This window comes from Leopardus geoffroyi, chromosome E3, assembly GCF_018350155.1.
Source record: "Leopardus geoffroyi isolate Oge1 chromosome E3, O.geoffroyi_Oge1_pat1.0, whole genome shotgun sequence".
Taxonomy (NCBI): domain Eukaryota; kingdom Metazoa; phylum Chordata; class Mammalia; order Carnivora; family Felidae; genus Leopardus; species Leopardus geoffroyi.
Window position 1 is genome coordinate 40439139 of NC_059340.1, and position 17570 is coordinate 40456708.

A 17570-nucleotide genomic window follows, 5' to 3' on the forward strand; every position below is an offset into this window, starting at 1 on the left:
ACCACCACACCCCTCCTAGGACGCCCGCCCACACCTGAGGGGCGGCAGCACCCACTCTGGGGCCCCAGAACCTCGGCTGTCCTCTTCGTGCAGTGTCCCTGGAGGCCCTGGTCCTGGGAAGCCGAGGTTCAGCCGGGGCAGCCTCCGTTGCCAGCTGGGACACGGGTCCGTGCCCCCAGCTCCGGGCCAAAGCTCTCGGCAGTGCCCCCTTTGCCGTCCTTTCCACACCCGGAAGCATCTGTCCGTGGCGCGCCCGCCCCTGTCCCTCAGGAAGTGGGACCGGAGGTTGCCCTCCACCTCGCTCCTCTCTCCTGCTCTCAGCTCTGCCCTGGGCCCTGGGGCGGGAGGAGGCGGGAGCGGCTAAGCCTCCCCCAACGCACATGCCTCTCCGCCATCACCAAGCCCTCCACGTGCTGCCACCACACTTGACCCAAACGTATCCAGGGGGCTCGGGGCCGGGGTGCCTGCTTCTTGAGAAGGGCTCAACATGCAAATACAGAGCCGGGACCGGGACAGGAGAGTCTGGAAGCATCAGACCTGTCACCGCGGTGAGGGGTGTAAAGGAGAACATTTAATTGTGGGTTCCTTTGAAGTGACAAACTTAATACCTCACGACACACTCTCTTCTGTCACCACCCCCCTTCTGTCACAGGAGTCCCGAGGACAGCAGAGGCCCCGACGATTTTCCAGGCACGTGGGCTTTGGGGCCCAGGGGGAGACGACTGCCGTTTGAGCACAGTGAGACCAAGTGGGAACGTGCCAGCCAGGGAGAGCTCAGGCCACCGGGACCCCACACGTCCCCCTGGGCCCTGCCACGGGCCAACCTGGGGGAACCACTCATTGTCAGCCGCTCCGCTGTCCAGATGCTACGGGAGCACCGGACTGGCTCCAGGGGCAGGGCTGAGGGAGGGAATGCTGGCCCCACACCCTTCTGCTTGGGTCTGCATATACTCCGCCAGGAGGCCCATGGTGGGGGGGCTGGGCCGCGGGGGGTGGGGGGGGGAGGGTTCGATCAGGGGACGCGAGCAGGCGCCTCGGTCAGAACTTTCTGGGCTATAGACAGGAGCGCAGGGAAGGCTGGGCTCTCAGGAAATTCCCGGATGAAGTCTCGACCCTCCTCTAGGCTCTTAGTGAGCTCTGGGTCCAGGGGCACAGAGCCTGTGAAGGGAGACGGCAGGGGAGGGGCCGTGAGGGCGGCGGGGAGGGCCCCGCAGAGGGGCTCCCAGAGCCAGCCCAAGGGCCAACGGGGGCCGCAACGCACTCACCCAGGAAGGGGACTCCGGCGTGACTGGCCAGCTCCTCCCCGCCTCCCCGGGAGAAGACGCTGGTGCACTCCTACAACAGACACGTGCTGCTCCCTCCGCCGGCCCAACCCCCTCAAGGGCTGCTGACCCCCGCCAAGTCCCCACGACTCACCGCGCAGTGTGGGCAGACGAAACCGCTCATGTTCTCCACCACCCCGAGCACCCGCAGCCCCGTTTTCCTACAGAAGGTCAGCTCCCGCCTCACGTCCCCCACGGACACCGCCTGAGACCGAGGAAGAGAGGACCGTGGCCAGCGGGTCACTCTGCCTGGCCCTGGGTGTAGGGTCCCAGACCTCCAGGAGACCGAAGGAGCTCACGGGGTACCTGGGGTGTGGTGACCACGAGGGCCCCCAGGGGACCGTAGGGACGCAGGGCGTCCACGGTGGCCATGTGCTCATCAGACGTCCCCGGTGGCGTGTCTACAACCAGGTAGTCCAGCTGCCCCCAGGCCACGTCCGACACGAACTGCTTTATCAGCGCTGTAGCGACCCAGGGAGGCCCGGGGGCAGGTGAGGCCAGGGTCTCACGGGGGCCTCTCCAAGTCCCTGGCCAGCAGCCAGCCTCCAGCAGAGGGGCCGCCCGAGGGCAGCACAGCAAGCCGTTCCTCTGGGAGACGGAAGCGCACCGCGCGGCAGGGAGGCTCCTTCCCGGGCCCCCAACACTCCTGCTCAGGCCTCCGCCGGGCCCCGTGAGCCTCCTGGGGGTGTCGGTGCCCGGACCCGGGTGCACCTCAAGCCTTGGCAGCCGGAGGGGAGGCGGCCTGCAGCGACGGCCCACACAGGCACGCCCCGAAGCAGCCCCCCGCGCTCAGCCTGCTGGGGCAGAAACCCCAGAGCCCAGCCTCGCCGGGGCCTCCTGCCCTCATCCCCCGCACCGGCCTGATGGCTCAGGTGGGCAGCAGGACCGTCGTGGAAACAGGGAGCCTGCCGTGGGAGTCTCTGCTTTACCCAACAACGTGGGGAGGGCCCGCGGTTCCTGCGCTTTCTAATGGGAACAGCTGAGGCGAGTAGGAAGGCTGGCCGCCCCCCTCCGCCCGCCATCACCACCGGCCATTACCATTCTTCTTGGGCCCCCTCCACACCACGGCCTCGTCGGGGTTCTCCAGCAGAAAGCCCACGGACATGAGGCAGATGCTCTGCTCCTGGTCCACATAGACGGGCACCCAGCCGCCGTCACACTGGTGCACGGCCCTGCCCTGTGCCCGAAGCATGCGGGGGATGCTGGGACCACACAGGTCCACGTCGAGGATCCCCACCTGCAAGGAAGCGGGACGTCCACACTGCGCAGGGGGCTCCCGAGGCAGGGGCAGAAGGGACGTCCGCGCAGTGGCCGGGTTGGGGGGTGCTCACCTTCTTGCCTGCATGGCGCAGGGCCAAGGCCAGCTCCGTGGAGATGGTGCTTTTCCCGACCCCCCCCTTTCCTGAGAGCACGAGGATGATGTGCCGGACGCCTGCCAGGTTTCCAGCCTCTAGCCGGAAGGGAGGAGGGCAGAGGACCTCAGTGCCAGGCGCTCTTCCACGCTCACTCACCGAGGGGTCGCCCAGCACCTCCCACGCCCCAGATTCTGAGACCTGCCCCCTCACCCTGACATCAGCAAACACCCCAGGCAGAAGGTCTTCCAGTCGCCCAGCCCCAGATTTGACCCTCGGGTTTTCTGAATGCTGCCACCACAGCCCCTGCCTGCAGCCCGGCTGCTGGGGCGGGACTGACGGGCCTCGAGCCGCCCCTTTACACTGCACACCTGTGAGCTCGCTCACACGCGGCTCGCACGTGGTCGATGAGCCGAGGGGCTGCTGGCTCCCAGCTGACTCCAGGGGAAAACAGGCAAACATGGACGACGATGGGGGACCGGCTCATCGTGACAGATGGCAGGTGCGTCTGTGCTGGGGCGGCCCCCACCCCCGCTCCTAGGACGGACCTGTGGGTGCCCAGCGTCCTCTTCTCGGGAAGGACGCTTCTGGCTCCGGGGACCAGAACCGCCTCTCTGACTCAGACCGGTCCTTAAGCCCCACGTGCATTAGGGTGGCCACAGTTTGCACCTGCATCCTTGGCTATTCCCCATGAGGGCCCGGGTCCAACAACCGTGGATCCCTGCTGGCCGTTGGCCACTCTGCCTCAGCCCCCCTCTCCTTTCAGGGAGCCTGAAATGTCACTGAATATTCACCATTCCCACCCCTGCCACCCCCAGGGGCTGCCATCTGCATCCACGCAACCCCTGTGCGACACTCTCTTGTTACCTCAGCGCCCTCTGGCCCTCGCCATCCAGACTCCTGCCCGGTGTCCGACAAGCGACTTTCCCCACCACCGTCGCTGCGAGCCCGGGTCCTCAGGCGGGCTCCACAAACAACGGTACTGATACCACCCCCCTGCTCAACGCTCCATGGGTAGGTTCAAAGGCCCCCACCTGCAAAGCCTCCACAAGAAAACCCGAGAGGGACAACTGGCCCAGCTTCTGGCGGGTCTCTGTCACAAAAGCACACAGTGCCTGCCCCAGGTCTGCCCCGAGGACTCGGACCGGACCGAGCACGACTTCGAGCCGCGCGCGGCAAAGCGCCGCTACGGAAAGTCTCCTCCGCACGCCCCGCCCCACTTCTCTTCCTCTGCAGGGACCTTTAGAAAGTTACCCTAGTACTTCGCGCAGAACCAGAAGAGACGTCCGGGTTCGCGTTAGGACCCCCGCTTAACCCAGAACTCTACCAGTACGTCGGTTACAACCTGAGCCTCCGACCTTCCGGCACCAGCAGGCCCCCGAATCGGACGCATGGCGTGCAGTACGGCGACCCCGCGCCCGTCACCTGCCTGCCCGCGGCTGAAAACCCAGGGCCGCGCCCCGCAGCTGCGCGCCGGACCCTCCCACTCCCGAGGACCCCGGCGCTCACCGGCCGCCGCCTCCATCCCGCCGCGCCCCGCGGCCGCTTTCCGCTTCCAGCGCGCAGCGCCCGCCCCCTGGCCGTCCTGATAGGGCCACTCGCGCGGCACTCAGCCAATCACGTCCCACGTAAGGTGCACGCACGTTGCGGTGCGTCCAGCGAACCGGAGATGGACTCACTTCCGTGTTGGGCCCTTTCTCGCCCTATGCCGAACGGGCGCCCGGGCCCTCTCCCCGACGGCTTGAGATGTGACCAATAGGGATGTCGAGTCAGGATTGACAGGCCCAGCATCCTGTCGGCAGGAAACATGTGCCGCGCGGCCCGCCCCCTGCTCCGGGCCGCCAGCGCCCGCCAACACCCGGCCGCGGCAGCAGGGCCAATGCGGCGCGGGGGGCGGGCTGCGGGGCGGGGATTGTTTACGTCTCGTTCGGGAGCTGAAAGTAGGTCACGGCCGGCCGGCGGAACGCGGCGGCGGCGACAGGTGAGCGGCGGTCGGCGGCACCCGCGCCCGCTGGCCTGGCGGTTCCGCTGGCGGCGGGAGGCCCAGGTGCGCCTTTGTTCGTGCGGGCGGCGGTGCCAAGCGTCCCCGTCGTAATTCCCGCCACCGCGCGGCAGCGGACACCCGCGGGGACCGGGTCGGGAGCGCGTCGCCCGCTGTGCGCTGCGGCGGGGCCGCCACCTGCGCCGAGCGGGCGGGGGCGCCTGGGCTCCGGAAGCTCTCGGTGCAGGGGACCGCCGGGACGGTTACAGAAGCCGGCAAGGAACCTGCGAGCCCAGCACGGGAGGGGAGGGCATTCCGGGCAAAGGGCAGGGCAGGGCTAGCAACTGCAACGGGGCCCTTGCGGCTTGGGGAAGCACAGGCGAACTTGAAGGTGTTGCAGAAATTTGCATTCTCTGTTAATGATGCAAGGCTGGAGGGGTTTCAGGGCTTTTTAAGCGTTGTTTAATTTTTAAGATTTGTGTTTCCGAACACAACCTTGGTTGTAATGAGTGGAGTGGGAGGAGCCAGAAGGAAGGTGAGCTGTGGTTGGGAAGTCGGGCGACCGCAGGGATGGAGAGGTGTTCAGGCCACGCCTTGGAGGTGCTGTGACGCTGTTAGGCTACCGCCCAAGGAAGGAGAGGGGTGTTCAGGATGACTGCGGTGGGTCTGGCATGAGGAACTGGGCGGTTGGAGATGCCGTTTGTCAAACTGGGCAACAGAGGAGGAGCCAGACAAGGTTTGAGATGCCTGAGGGACACGCAGGCAGGACAGCTGGGCTCAGTAGGCTGAGCTCAGAGAGGGGCTGAAATCCACACTCGGGAGTCATGGGTGTCTGGATGGTGTTCTATGCTCTCTGTCTGGCTTTTATCAAGGTGCTTGCACCCTGGAGGGAGGTGTGAGGTCAGGAAGAGTTCCAGAGCCCTGGCTGGGCACACACGTGGCTCCTAAGAGCGGCCACCTTGAGATGGGCCTGGCACCGCTGGCTGAGGACGGAGCGTGGGAGTTGGTGCCACAGATCTTCTTGGCTCAGAACCTGAGTTTTCTTCCAGATCCTGTCCACCATGGCCAGGCGTCCTCGCAGCAGCACAGCTTGGCATTTCGTCCTGAGTGCAGCCCGCCGAGATGCGGATGCCCGGGCCGTGGCTCTGGCGGGGAGTGCTAACTGGGGCTACGACTCAGATGGGCAGGTAGGTCCTAGTGGGGGAGGTGGACGTGGCTGGACCGAAGGGTTGAGACGCCCAGGACGGGCACTGCCTGAGCCCAGACTGAAAGACGAAGATGCGCCCGAGGGCAGAGGACGGGCCCTCCTGCCTCTTGGGTGCTCTGTGCTCACCCAGGCAGTTTATCTCGGTTGAGGACCCACCGGTCCCGGGGTGACAGGACCCAGGGCAGATGGTGTATCCTTCTCTGTGCTTTCCATTTTCTGTCAGTTTATTCAACAAAAGCTTCTGTTCCACTCACCTGACCGTCTTCCAAAGGTAGCTATCGTTAACCTAACGCGCGTGCTCTTGCCTGGACAGATGTGCGTTTGACGTTTATGTATATGCACACATGTGTGTAGGAAGACTTTTGATTCTTGGAGACCAAAGTTGCAGCACCTTTCCTCCGTTGGCAACTCCAGAGCTCCAGGAAGGCCAGGAGCCAGGAGCTGTCCACAGAGTGGCTTGACTGGGGTGCAGGGTGGCTGACGCCCCCGAGTCTCACCGCGCCAGCCGCAGCCGGGCCAGGATGGGGCGGCTTGGCCGTTGTGCCTGTTGGCTGGGTGGGCACTGTGGAGGGCTTCCTGAGTCTCCTCGACCTAGGCAGGGGTTTGGTTCTGCCCTGAGTCCCCTCTGGCTTCCTGCAGGGGTGACCCTCGGGCGACTCACGTCTGCCGTGTCACAGCCACCCACCCTTTTGCCCCTGCGCAGCCAGGTGTTCTGGGAGGAAGGGGTTGCATCTCTTCTAGAGTGAGTGTGGCTGAGCCCCACAGAACCTCCAGACCCGGAGGCTGCAGTTCTGAGTTGGGGCGGCAGCCCCTTCCTAGGGCCTCACTGCCCCAGCCAGCAAGAGGCCAGAGGCCTGCATTCCTGTCCTGCCTCTGGCTCCCCTGGACCACGTGACCCAGAGCAGTCTGTTCTGCCAGTCCCTGCCTTGACCAGCTCATCACTGGGAGATGCGGGAGGTGTTCAGAGGCCGGGTCACAGCATCTGACACACATTTGCTGCTCATCTGTCACCTGCTGGACCTGGAGTACTGGATTGTGTGGGTGGGCCGGTCACCCCGAGAACCTCTGAAGGATGAACACGCCTCTCCCTTGTTCTGCTCTGGTCTGTGACCCTGGCTGCTGACCGAGTGGGAAGGGGGCTAGGGTCTGCCCCTGGCCAGTAGAGCCAGTCTGCCTTGGCTTTTAGGGATCAGCATTCCATGGTAGTGGGGTGCTTGGGGTCTCCTTCCTGTATCCCTTTGGCATCGGTCTGTAACTGAAGCTTCCCATTCTCTTTGCTTGGTCTCTGCCACACGGCTTCTGGGTGACAACCCCGTGGCCCCAACTGTAACAGAAAAGAAACAAGGACTGGGTTCTCTCGAGGGGCTTCCACTCTGGTGGGAGAAGGGAGGAGAGAGATCTGCGGGACGGGGAGCACAGCAGGGGATGGAGGGGCTGGAAGAGCCTCTCTGAAGTGACACGCAGAAGCTGCGGTCTAACGGCGGACCACCCTCACCCTGTGGGAGAAAGTGGACAGGCCTGTGGGGGGTTGGGAGGCTGCCTGGTGGGCTCCGATGGAGGCTGTGGGCCTTCGCTCAGAGCAGTGACTTGCTGAGGTGCGGCAGGCCCAGCCCGGGTCTGAGCAGGGGCTGCCGGCCTGCTGCGCGGAGGGCATTTCAGGGAGCGAGAGGAGGGCCCAGAGGCCAGGAGAGGGAGTTGGAGGGTGGGGCCGGACCAGGACCCCAGCCCCTTGCTGGTTGGCCTGGAGTCCACAGCTAAGGCAGGCGTCCAGAAAGGCCTGTGTCTTTAGAACAGGAACAGCTCCTGTGCACAGAAAGCATCCCTAACTGGCCTGCAAGAACGATCTGGCTCTGGGTCACCATTAGGCCTTCAAGACTTGGAACACGTGCCCGGACGACTGGGCCCCTCGGGCAGATGGATGACCAGGTCTCCACTCAGTGTTTTCCTACTGGAGAAGTGGCATGGGGCCACGGGGCTCCAGGGTGCACGGGCACTGCCACGGCGAGGGGCACCTGGAGTCCGGCTGTTGCCCGAGGGCACGGCCCTCGCCCTGGGGCTCCCTTGCTTCCGGCTGCCCTCGGGTGGGGCTGTGGCGTATCCTCAGCCTGGAAGCTGCCTAGAGAACAAGGAACGGTGGCGCGGGCAGGCGGCCCCCGGTGGCTCAACGTCAGCTGGAAGCCCAGTGCCCCTGGCTGTGCGGAAACGGGGTGGAGCCCTTGAAGCCACTGCCAGGAGGCCGGAGCTGTCCAAGGTCACCGTGGGTGGCACCGGCAAGGGTGGGCAGTGCGTGCGTGGGAGACCCGGGAAGCCCTCCGAGGCCAAATCCCCGGGTCCCTTCCTGGGCCATTAGAGCCGCTGACCCGCGGGCCTAGGGACTGTGGGCGGCGGTGCCCCACACCCGAGCAACCAGTCTTTCCCTCCCAGCACAGTGACTCTGACTCGGACCCCGAGTCCTCAGCCCTGCCGCCACCCATCCCCAGCGCCGTGCCCGTGACCGGGGAGTCCTTCTGTGACTGTGACAGTCCGAGTGAGGCCTCCTTCTGCAACAGCCTGCACGCGGCACACCGGGGCAAGGACTGTCGCTGCGGCGAGGAAGATGAGCGTGAGTGCCTGGGGGCCCCGGGGGGGGGGGGCGGGGAGGAGGCCGGGGCCAGCCTGCCCTCCAGCCCTGGCCTCCGGCGGCCTCCCCCCTCGCAGATTTTGACTGGGTGTGGGATGACCTGAATAAGTCTTCGGCCACCCTGCTGAGCTGTGACAACCGCAAGGTCAACTTCCACACGGAGTACAGCTGCGGCACGGCGGCCATCCGGGGCACCAAGGAGCTGGGGGAGGGCCAGCATTTCTGGGAGATCAAGATGACCTCTCCCGTCTATGGCACCGACATGGTAAGCAGCCGGGGGGCGGGGGGCAGGAGTGCCTCCAGGGCCCAGGCCCGCCCCCCACCTCCCCAGCTGGCGGGCCTTGGCAGGCCCTTGACCCCCGGTGCCCGCCCCGCTCTCCCCAGATGGTGGGCATCGGGACATCAGACGTGGATCTGGACAAGTATCACCACACATTCTGCAGCCTGCTCGGCAGGGACGAGGACAGCTGGGGCCTCTCCTATACGGGTGCGCGGGGCACTGCGGCCGGTGGGGCGGGCGGGAGGCCGGGGTGGCATGGCTCACCCCTCCGCCACTCCCCGCCCCCCCCCAGGGCTCCTCCACCACAAGGGCGACAAGATGAGCTTCTCGTCGAGATTCGGCCAGGGCTCCATCATTGGTGTGCACCTGGACACCTGGCACGGCACGCTGACCTTCTTCAAGAACAGGAAGTGCATAGGTGAGGGCGGCTGGGCCCGGGCCCCCGGGGCCGGCAGCTGGAGCCCCAGGCCAAGCACCCCAGGCTCCCCAGGGGGCTGTCCTCACAGAAGCCTGAGGCGCCGGGATTCCCGGCGCGAGAGTCGTCAGGGATGTCCGTGTCCTCGGATGCCGTCGGGGGACACGCAGCCCCCACAGGGGGCCAGAGCTCAGGCTATGCTCCCTGCTCCCGCAGGCGTGGCGGCCACCAAGCTGCAGAACAAGAAGTTCTACCCGATGGTGTGCTCCACCGCGGCCAAGAGCAGCATGAAGGTGATCCGCTCGTGCGCCAGCGTCACGTCCCTGCAGTTCCTGTGCTGCTACCGCCTGCGCCAGCTGCGGCCCGACTCCGGGGACACGCTGGAGGGTCTGCCCCTGCCGCCCGGCCTGAAGCAGGTGCTGCGCCACAAGCTGGGCTGGGTCCTGAGCATGAGCTGTGGCCGCCACAAGCCCCCCGCGCCCTCGCCCAAGGCCATGGCCGATCCCAGCGGCCCTGAGACCCGGCGCTGCCAGAGGAAGCGCTGCCGACGGACCTAACTTGTTTTCCAACGAAAACTGCTTTTCCGGGCCGAGGTGGCGCGTTCTCCGTCCCTCCCTTTTGGGCCACGCTCCAGGGCAGCAGACAGGACGGAGCTGAGGTCCGTCCCTCTGCCACCCGAGGCTGGGACAGGCCCTGCGCTCCTGAAAGCAGAACTGTCCAAGGGCACCTGCTTCCTGCGTTGGGTGTGGGGGCGGCCGTCCTGGCTCTTTGGGACTGACCGCGGGCCCGGGCGGCTGTTGGGGGCTGCGGAGGACACACGTCAGAGGCGGCACCGCGGCTGCCGCCAGCCGGGGCTCTTTCTTAACTTGCCTTTTGCATGTGGTCAGCTGCTGTCTCTCCCGTCCCAGGCTGAAATGACCCTAATAAACTGGGCGTTTGGGCAACGCCTCGCAGTGGTGATGGGACGAGGCCTGGGGCTCTTTCCTTATCAGGTCCAGCTGCATCACGGTGCTTTCCAGGAGACAGCCTGGCTGTCTTTCCTCCCGCAAGACCCCATCTTACCGCTTCTTCCCCTTCCTGACCGTTCCGCTGGGGCACCAGGCCCGCAGCCGCCGTGGACAGGACCCAGGGCAGGGGAACCTCACCACCACCCTCTCCAGCCAGCGTGGCAGCTCCTGGCAAGAGCATCATCTCCTGCTCCTCCCGGCACCACCCCCTCGGGGCCAGGGGGCCAGACCTGACTGAGCATTCCACCCTCCCATCCCCCACATGCAGCGCTGTTCCCTTCCCTCGGCCTGTGGTAGTTTCCAGTTAACCCGCTAGGCAGGGCAGGCGGCGTACCCCCTTCTGGTCCTGCGGACGTGGTCAGGAGCCCAGGTCCAGCAGGAGCTCAGGACTGGTCGTGGTCAAGAAGAGGCAGATGCGGCGGGCAAGGTCAGGGCCCACCCTGCGGGGCCGCGCACCATCGCCCGTCTTCACGGGGAGGTCAGCCAGGAGGGCCATGCGCTCCTGCTCTGTGTTGCAGGTCCTGTAGGCCTAGGGCAGGCACGGGGATGAGCAGGGCAGGTCCTGGAGACTTGGCTCCAAATGTGGGGGGGGGGGGGGCAGTGCAGGGGGACCTACCTGCTGCAGAAGGCGGGGGGAGGGGAAGGCGGTGACAACGGCATCGGCCACGGCCGGGCTGACCCGGTTGAACTGCCTGATCTGCCGCCACCAGACCCGCCGAAGCCCTGTGCCATGTCTTGCCACTCGCTCACCCCCTGCCCAGCGTCCAGCCACACAGAAGGAAAAGGCACGGGACTCCCGGTACTGCCTGCAGACAGAGAAGGATGCAGGGGAACTTCTAGAAACTTCTCACGTTCTGAACGTCCCACTCTCCAAGCTCAACAAAGCCCTCAGTCTTCCCCGCTCCCAAAGCTATCAGAAAGGTACCACCTCTCCAGGCACTTCTGTCCCCCCTCCCGGCTGCAGCCACCCGTCAGGGTGGTGGTCACGCACTTGAGGGGGCGCCGCGCGAAGGCCTTGGTGAACGCGCACACGTGCCGACTCAGCTCCTGCCAGGAGGCCACCAGCAGCACATCCAGGTGTGCCCAGAGCTGCAGGAGCACCAGGGCCTGAGGATGTGAGCCCAGAGTGGGTCAGCGGAGGTCACCCTTGGGGACACCCAGCTGAGACCAACCCCACATGCCGCCTGGGACCAAAATCGGGGCCGCGGGGCCCTGGAGAGCAGTCCAAGCTCCAGGACCAAGGCCAAACACCTCACCCCACCCAACCAGCCCTCACCTCCTCCACCCTGGGCCAGCTGAGTGCCACTGCCGTACGGGCCACTGCTGCAGTCTCCGGCTGCCTCGTCTCGTGGATGTTGCTGGGCTGGTGAGACCTGAGCAGAGGTTGCCTGTCCCTCCGGCTCCCGCCACCCTGCCATTCCCACCCTCCAGTTCTGTTTCCCCGATCTGCCCAAGGAAGGGGGGCAGCTGTGTCACAGCCACCCCCAAAGCCACCACCTTTCCCCTGAACCCTCCCATCCCAGCCGGGCCTATTGAAGGCATTGGGGTGACCGGTACCACAGGTAGGCATCCAGCCCAATGACGGCTACGTGGGGGCTGGCGGAGCCCTCAGGAGAGATCCACGGTACCGAGCAGGGTGGGCCACAGGTCTGCAAGCCAAGGATGAACACACCCGTTTTGGAGGCTGTGGCAGGCAGGACCCACGGGCTACCAGGCCACAGCCAGTTTGCAGACAGAAAAAAAGCGAGCTTGGGAGTAACTGAGGGGTCCTGGGAAAAACAGACACAGTCTTTCTCTGGTCACCCAGCCAGCTCCTGTTGGAAACTGGCTTTACGCCTCTAGCAAAGGCAAAGAACATGTGAAAGCCCCGGGCACGTCCCAGGTACTGAAAAGAGCAAGGCTGAGTCCCCATCCCCCATTTCTGCTCTATCCCTGCACCCTAGCAGGCCCTGTGGCTGGCATATGACACGTTTGATAAGTACCTAACAACAGACAGCAAAACCTGCAAAGAGTCTGATTGAACGTCTCTGACTTCTCGCTAGTTTCTCTGGGAAACCTTCCTCATCCTGACTCTCATCCTGTGGAAATGGCTGTGGCTCCCATCCACTTCCAGGCCAAGAACCCACTTGGCTTCTCCATCTTGCCCACAACAGCTCCACAGTTGCTGATGAGAACTCCAGACTGCTGCATGCATGCATGCCCTGTCTGACCCTCTCTCCTTAAGCAGGGAAGGGAGACAGGCAGAACAGCTCCCCCACGCTAAGAAACCCAGCCCCTGGAGATTTGTGGACGCCTACCGCCCCCACCAGAGCACCTGGGTCAGCTGGTTGACGCCCTGCAGAAACTCCTCGGGCTCCAGGAGCAGCAGAAAATCCTGTTCACCTGCGTCCCACACCTCAGAAGGCACCTGTGGGGCACCCAGGTGGCTCTGAGGCTCCGGGCCACAGTCAATCCCAGGCTCCACCAGAACTGCTCTGCTAAAAAACCCATGTCCCATCCCCTGCCAGGTCCAAGGCCAGTCGGGTTCTAAGGACAGGAGCCCTGCAACTTACCAGCACAGTAGCTTGGGCCCCACCCACTCAGTGTTCTTCCTTCCCAGTTTACCGATCTGTAAAATGTGCAGGGTGTGTGAAGCCTCGCACATAAAACACTCTGGCCAGAATCGTACTCTGTTACAAACCAGGACACTCACGGTACGGGAGCAAGAATCCGGCTTTGCTCTGGTCCACCTGAGGCTCCGGGCCAGGCGCTGGGTTTCCACTTGGTACTCACAGCCCAGAGTGCTCAGGGCCTCCAGCAGGATGCCAGCACCAGCATCTTCCAGAACGGCTGCGAAAGGCCGCAAGAACACAGCGGTCACTACTTCCCTGCCCCGCGGGCGAGGCCACCATCTGGTCGCCCCCAGGCCACACGCGTCCCCGCCAGGAAACCCACGCCAATTCCTGGACGGGAGGCGGCCTTGGGGATGCGGCTGCCCCTGGGGCGCCCGCAGGGGGCGGTTCTGGGTCCCGCGGCCACTCCCCGCGCCCGCCCGCACCTGGGTCCACGCGCACCGCCACGCGCCGCAGGGCCTGCTCGGGCCGCAGCGCCTTGGCCGCCGCCCTGCGCTCCTCCGCCGGGCCGGGCACCCTCGCACCCTCCTCCGCGCCCGCGGGGCCCTCGGCGTCCGAGTCCGAGACCTCCCATGTCGGGGGACGCCGCAGACACCCGCCCCGGCGCGAGCTCCCCGCCCTCCCCGCATCCGTCCGCGACATGGCCGGCCCGGCCTCCAACTGGCTTCCGGCCGAGCCCGGACGCCTTTGCGCGGGACACCGGCCGCTTCCGGCGGCGGCGGTGGAGCGGCTTCCGGTCGGCGGGGCGCGCACCATGGCGCGGAAGAAGTTGCGGCCGCGGCTCATCGCCGAGCTGGCCCGTCGCGTGCGGGCCCTGCGGGAGCAACGGGAGCGGCCGCGCGACTCGCAGCGCTATGCGCTGGACTACGGGACGCTGACGCGGTCGGACTCGGGCCGCCGGCTGCCCGCGCGCGCCTGGGCCGACGTGCGCCGCGAGAGCAGCCTGCTGCAGCTGCTCAGCCGCCTGCCGCTCTTCGGCCTGGGCCGCCTCGTGACGCGCAAGTCCTGGCTGTGGCAGCACGACGAGCCGTGCTACTGGCGCCTCACGCGCGTGCGGCCTGACTACACGGCGCAGGTGCGAGCGCGCGCCCCGTCCCCCGCCACCGCCTCCGGGGCCGCGCGCGCGCGCTCTGAGCCGACCCCCTCCCTCTGCCCTTGCTTTGCAGAACTTGGAGCACGGCAAGGCCTGGGGCATCCTGACCTTCAAAGGTGAGGCGTTGGGGCCCCGGGTGGGGTGGCCGTCGGCCGCAGCCTGCCCCGCGAGCGTGTGTGCGATGCGCGCCGGCCCTCTTTCCCAGGACACACGGAGAGCGAGGCCCGGGAGATCGCGCAGGTCATGCACCACGACTGGCGGCTGGTGCCCAAGCACGAGGAGGCGGCCTTCACGGCTGTCACGCCGGCACCGCCCGAGGACGCTCAGTGCCGTGTGCCCTACCCGCCGCTCCTCCGGGCCATGATTCTAGCGGAGCGACGGAAGAGCGGGGACACCAGCACCGAGGAGCCCATGCTGAATCTCGAGAGGACGCGAGAGCATCCCTGGGACTACCCTGCGAAACAGGAGGCGAAGAAAAAGGCCAAGGCCGCCGCGGTGTAAAACGCCAGAGCGGGCAGGCTGTCCGGGAAGCGTACAGCGCTGGGCCCCGGTGTGAGAGCGAGAATGAACCCCCGGGAGCTTGCATCCGACCCGCCCCCGGCGACTTGTGCTGAAACGGACGGGCCGTTGCCCCGGTGTCTTTCCTTTGTCCCCCAGCTCTGTGATGGCTGCCGGGGGGAAGCCGCGGGCGGCGGGGCTGGCCGTGTGCAGCCCTCGCGCTGGCGCCTGTACCTTCCAGGCTCTTTCCCCGTCCCCGTCGCGTGCGGCCTCTGCCGGGACTCAGGCAGACTGCACGCGAATAAAGGCAGAAGCCATAGCCTTGGGGTGTGGTTTCTTTGACTGTGGGGCTGGGTTGGAGGAGTCTGGGGCTTGGGGAGCGCCGGGCGGGTGTCGCAGGGGTCCTGGGGTGGGCGTGAGCCTCAGCGCCCGCCCTCCCGGCCGCGGCCCGGCCCCTTTAAGCGCAGGCCCCGCCCGGTCCGAGCCTCTGCCACCACCGCCGCCGCCATCATGATCTGCCTGGTGCTGACGGTGCTGGCCCACCTCTTCCCGGCGGGTGAGCGGCGCGGGCCGGGGGCGGGCCGCCGGGGCGGGGGCGGGGGGCGGACGGGCCTGACGCGCCGCGCCCCGCGGGTCCCCGCAGCCTGCGCCGGCGTGCACGAGCGCACCTTCCTGGCCGTGAAGCCCGACGGCGTGCAGCGGCGGCTCGTGGGCGAGATCGTGCGGCGCTTCGAGAGGAAAGGCTTCAAGCTGGTGGCGCTGAAGCTGGTGCAGGTGAGGGAGGGCGAGGGCGGGGGCGGGGCGCAGGGGGAAGCGGGCGGGGGTCCCGGCGCGCGCGGCCCGACCCCACCCCGGCCCGCCGCAGGCCTCGGAGGAACTGCTGCGTGAGCACTACGCCGAACTGCGCGAGCGCCCCTTCTACGGCCGCCTGGTGGACTACATGGGCTCGGGGCCGGTGGTGGCCATGGTGAGTGCCGGCCGCGGGCGGGAGGGCGGGCGGTCCGTCCCTGGCCTCGCGCCGAGCACCCCGCCGACCCGCTCACAGGTGTGGCAGGGGCTGGACGTGGTGCGCGCCTCGAGGGCCCTCATCGGGGCCACGGACCCGGCCGACGCGGCGCCCGGCACCATCCGCGGGGACTTCTGCGTCGAGGTTGGCAAGTAAGGCCGCCAGAGCTTGCGCCCAGCCCGTCGCGACGCCCCAGCGGCCGCCGGCGCTCACGCGGCTCTCCCGCAGGAACGTGATCCACGGCAGCGACTCGGTGGAGAGCGCCCGCCGCGAGATCGCCCTCTGGTTCCGCGGCGACGAGCTGCTGTGCTGGGAGGACAGCGCCGGGCACTGGCTGTACGAGTAGCCCTGCCCGCGGGCCCCAGGGGCCGTCCGGTTTGCGACCCGCCTGGAAACGCACTCGGGCCAGCGCTGAGGCTGGCCGGCACTTCTGCTTACAATAAAGTGAAGTGCTTATGCTCACGTTGGTCTGGGCCCAGGGACACAGAACTACGTGTTAAGACATTTATTACATACAGAGCAGATACGTGGGTTTGCTTGCAGGGCCAAAGCCTGAGGAGAATGTCCGCCCAGCCCCTCCCCCCCAGCCGCACCCACCCAGCTAGCCCCCGAGTCACTGCACGGCCTGTGGGAACAGACAAGGGACTGAACGTACATCACAGTGGAGGGTGGCAGGGTGGTGGGGGGAAGCCTGCAGCTGCACGGGGCTGTGGCCAGGCCGGCTGGGCTCCTGGGGAGGCTGCCGGAGATGTGTGCTTCTCTGGTGGGAGGTGGGTGGGCAGCAGGGCCGGGGGCTGCCCCAACCAGCGCCCCTCTCCAGCAGGTTCAGGGAGCAGCAGTCCAGGGCGGCACCCCTCAAAGCAAGTGGCCATCCACACCCAGAGCCGGCCACACTGCCAGCCCTAGGCACTTAGAGTGTGTCTCGGGAGCTGGGCTCCTTGGAAACTGTGGGAGGCAGTCCCCAGACAAGTTCCCCTGTCACCCTGAGGCTGAGCCTGTATCTTAGGACCGGCCCCAGGAGAGGCCAGGGGCCTCCCCCTTCTTCCTGAGGCCTGGGCTTGCCCTGGCAGCCTGAGAAATTCCACCCTAGGGGTTTCTGGGATGGGTAGGACTCCAGAGCCTGCTCCTGCCAGGGGGGGGGTCTCCTGCCCGACAGAGCGAGCAGAAAGAGGGCAGCTGCCTTAGGCAGGCTGGTCACGCGCTTTCATGCCAGTTCCCGGGGTGGCAGGGAGCGGGGTGGGGAGCGTCCAGGGAAGGCTAGTGGCTGGGCCGGCCCCCCTAGGGTCAGGCCCCCCCTTCAGGCAGCAGGCAAAGGCTAGTGGGCTCCGGCTGGGAAGACTTGGCGGGCGGAAATCCCTGCCTCCTGCTCCAGGAGCACGGGAAGTGGGGGGGCCCCGGGGGGAGCTGGGAGCTGCCTGTAGGGCCCCTTCCCAGCCTGACCTACCACGGGATCCTGCCTCGCTCTGGCGCCAAAGGGCCCCTGGGACGTGGGAACTTGGGATGGGGGGCCGGCCACAAGCTGCCGGGGAAAGCACGTCCGTCTGGAGGGGTCCTTCCCCTCCCTGGTGAGCGCGCCACCCGGGTTCCCTGCCTCCCTGACCCACGCTGCCGCCCGCTGTCGGGGACGCCCGGCCGTAAGGTGAAAGCTGCAGGTTGAGAGCTTAGAAGAGGGGCTGGCGCCGGGCTGCCTGCAGGGCGGGCAGCGGGCAGGCGGGCGGGGTCGTATGTACACGTTGGCGTCGGGCAGGAGGGGCGCCGGAAGCCGAAGCCTCACTCGGGGCTGTAGGACACCTGCCACACGATGATGTGGCTGCGCTCGGCCTTGGACAGCAAGGGCTTCACCTGGTTCACGTCCCCCGCGCTCTCCTCCGTGTCGTCATCCTCTCCGTCGCCTAGGGAGACAGCAGCCGCGGTGATGAGACGGCCCTGCTGGGGACGCGCTGACCCGGGCAGCGCCCACTCACCGATGCGGAAGTCGATGTAGCCCTCCCCGCCACTCAGCACCAGCACGTTCTTCAGCTGCTGGCCCTCGGCTTCAGAGGCAGGGGCGGCCGGCCCGGGGCTCTCGGACGGGCTGTCGAGCACGCTGCCGTTGAGAGTGGCCAACACGTTCCCTGTCGGGGCACAGGGACCTCAGCGGGGCAGCCGAAGGGAGGCCACGCGCGGCCCTGCAGCGG

The 17570-nt window shown here is 66.8% G+C and overlaps 6 protein-coding genes across 40 annotated transcripts in view; 3 read left to right on the plus strand and 3 right to left on the minus strand.

Annotated features, from left to right (window-relative positions):
• Window positions 1-549: 549 nt before the first annotated feature.
• Window positions 550-4345, minus strand: NUBP2 (nucleotide binding protein 2). 11 transcript variants are annotated; one of them, XM_045462405.1, is made up of 8 exons: window positions 4184-4214; window positions 3046-3108; window positions 2654-2772; window positions 2361-2559; window positions 1629-1783; window positions 1417-1527; window positions 1266-1335; window positions 550-1158 (listed from the first exon to the last, which is right to left on the minus strand). In XM_045462405.1, the coding sequence occupies exons 1-8, from the start codon at window positions 4197-4199 to the stop codon at window positions 1013-1015; spliced, it is 879 nt and encodes a 292-aa protein (XP_045318361.1). In that variant the 5' UTR covers window positions 4200-4214; the 3' UTR covers window positions 550-1012. The 11 variants fall into 11 exon arrangements, with proteins under 11 accessions (XP_045318361.1, XP_045318359.1, XP_045318363.1 ...); XM_045462403.1 differs by having other exon boundaries at window positions 2361-2583; XM_045462407.1 differs by lacking the exon at window positions 3046-3108 and having other exon boundaries at window positions 4184-4345.
• Window positions 4346-4347: 2 nt separating this feature from the next.
• On the plus strand, window positions 4348-10121 carry SPSB3 (splA/ryanodine receptor domain and SOCS box containing 3). Of its 2 annotated transcripts, XM_045462397.1 has the most exons (7): window positions 4348-4655; window positions 5705-5842; window positions 8287-8464; window positions 8560-8747; window positions 8867-8969; window positions 9055-9180; window positions 9394-10121. In XM_045462397.1, exons 1-7 carry the CDS (start codon window positions 4482-4484, stop codon window positions 9732-9734), a joined length of 1248 nt encoding a protein of 415 aa, XP_045318353.1. In that variant the 5' UTR covers window positions 4348-4481; the 3' UTR covers window positions 9735-10121. The 2 variants fall into 2 exon arrangements, with proteins under 2 accessions (XP_045318353.1, XP_045318352.1); XM_045462396.1 differs by having other exon boundaries at window positions 4374-4655; window positions 8867-9180.
• On the minus strand, window positions 5101-13461 carry EME2 (essential meiotic structure-specific endonuclease subunit 2). Of its 7 annotated transcripts, none has more exons than XM_045462412.1 (9): window positions 13222-13461; window positions 12877-13013; window positions 12499-12591; window positions 11742-11833; window positions 11461-11557; window positions 11176-11291; window positions 10801-10990; window positions 10519-10713; window positions 5101-7186 (listed from the first exon to the last, which is right to left on the minus strand). In XM_045462412.1, the coding sequence occupies exons 1-8, from the start codon at window positions 13436-13438 to the stop codon at window positions 10543-10545; spliced, it is 1113 nt and encodes a 370-aa protein (XP_045318368.1). In that variant the 5' UTR covers window positions 13439-13461; the 3' UTR covers window positions 5101-7186; window positions 10519-10542. The 7 variants fall into 7 exon arrangements, with proteins under 7 accessions (XP_045318368.1, XP_045318367.1, XP_045318369.1 ...); XM_045462411.1 differs by having other exon boundaries at window positions 11113-11291; XM_045462415.1 differs by lacking the exon at window positions 5101-7186 and having other exon boundaries at window positions 10553-10713; window positions 10801-10803; window positions 10935-10990; window positions 11113-11291.
• A 33-nt stretch (window positions 13462-13494) lies between these two features.
• On the plus strand, window positions 13495-14706 carry MRPS34 (mitochondrial ribosomal protein S34). The gene is made up of 3 exons (XM_045462420.1): window positions 13495-13871; window positions 13963-14005; window positions 14095-14706. The coding sequence occupies exons 1-3, from the start codon at window positions 13551-13553 to the stop codon at window positions 14388-14390; spliced, it is 660 nt and encodes a 219-aa protein (XP_045318376.1). The 5' UTR covers window positions 13495-13550; the 3' UTR covers window positions 14391-14706.
• Window positions 14707-14746: 40 nt separating this feature from the next.
• Window positions 14747-16299, plus strand: NME3 (NME/NM23 nucleoside diphosphate kinase 3). Of its 2 annotated transcripts, none has more exons than XM_045462418.1 (5): window positions 14747-14943; window positions 15031-15161; window positions 15253-15354; window positions 15433-15537; window positions 15622-16299. In XM_045462418.1, the coding sequence occupies exons 1-5, from the start codon at window positions 14898-14900 to the stop codon at window positions 16297-16299; spliced, it is 1062 nt and encodes a 353-aa protein (XP_045318374.1). In that variant the 5' UTR covers window positions 14747-14897. The 2 variants fall into 2 exon arrangements, with proteins under 2 accessions (XP_045318374.1, XP_045318375.1); XM_045462419.1 differs by having other exon boundaries at window positions 14788-14943; window positions 15433-15545; window positions 15622-15855.
• MAPK8IP3 (mitogen-activated protein kinase 8 interacting protein 3) overlaps window positions 15847-17570 on the minus strand; it is a 48463-nt gene continuing 46739 nt past the window's right edge. For all 17 annotated transcript variants that reach the window (XM_045462379.1, XM_045462371.1, XM_045462368.1 and 14 more), the window contains 2 exons: window positions 17358-17507; window positions 15847-17285 (listed from right to left, as the gene is read on the minus strand). In XM_045462379.1, coding sequence (XP_045318335.1) covers window positions 17164-17285; window positions 17358-17507 — 272 coding nt within the window. In that variant the 3' untranslated portion in view covers window positions 15847-17163. The remainder of the gene's footprint in view (window positions 17286-17357; window positions 17508-17570) is intronic.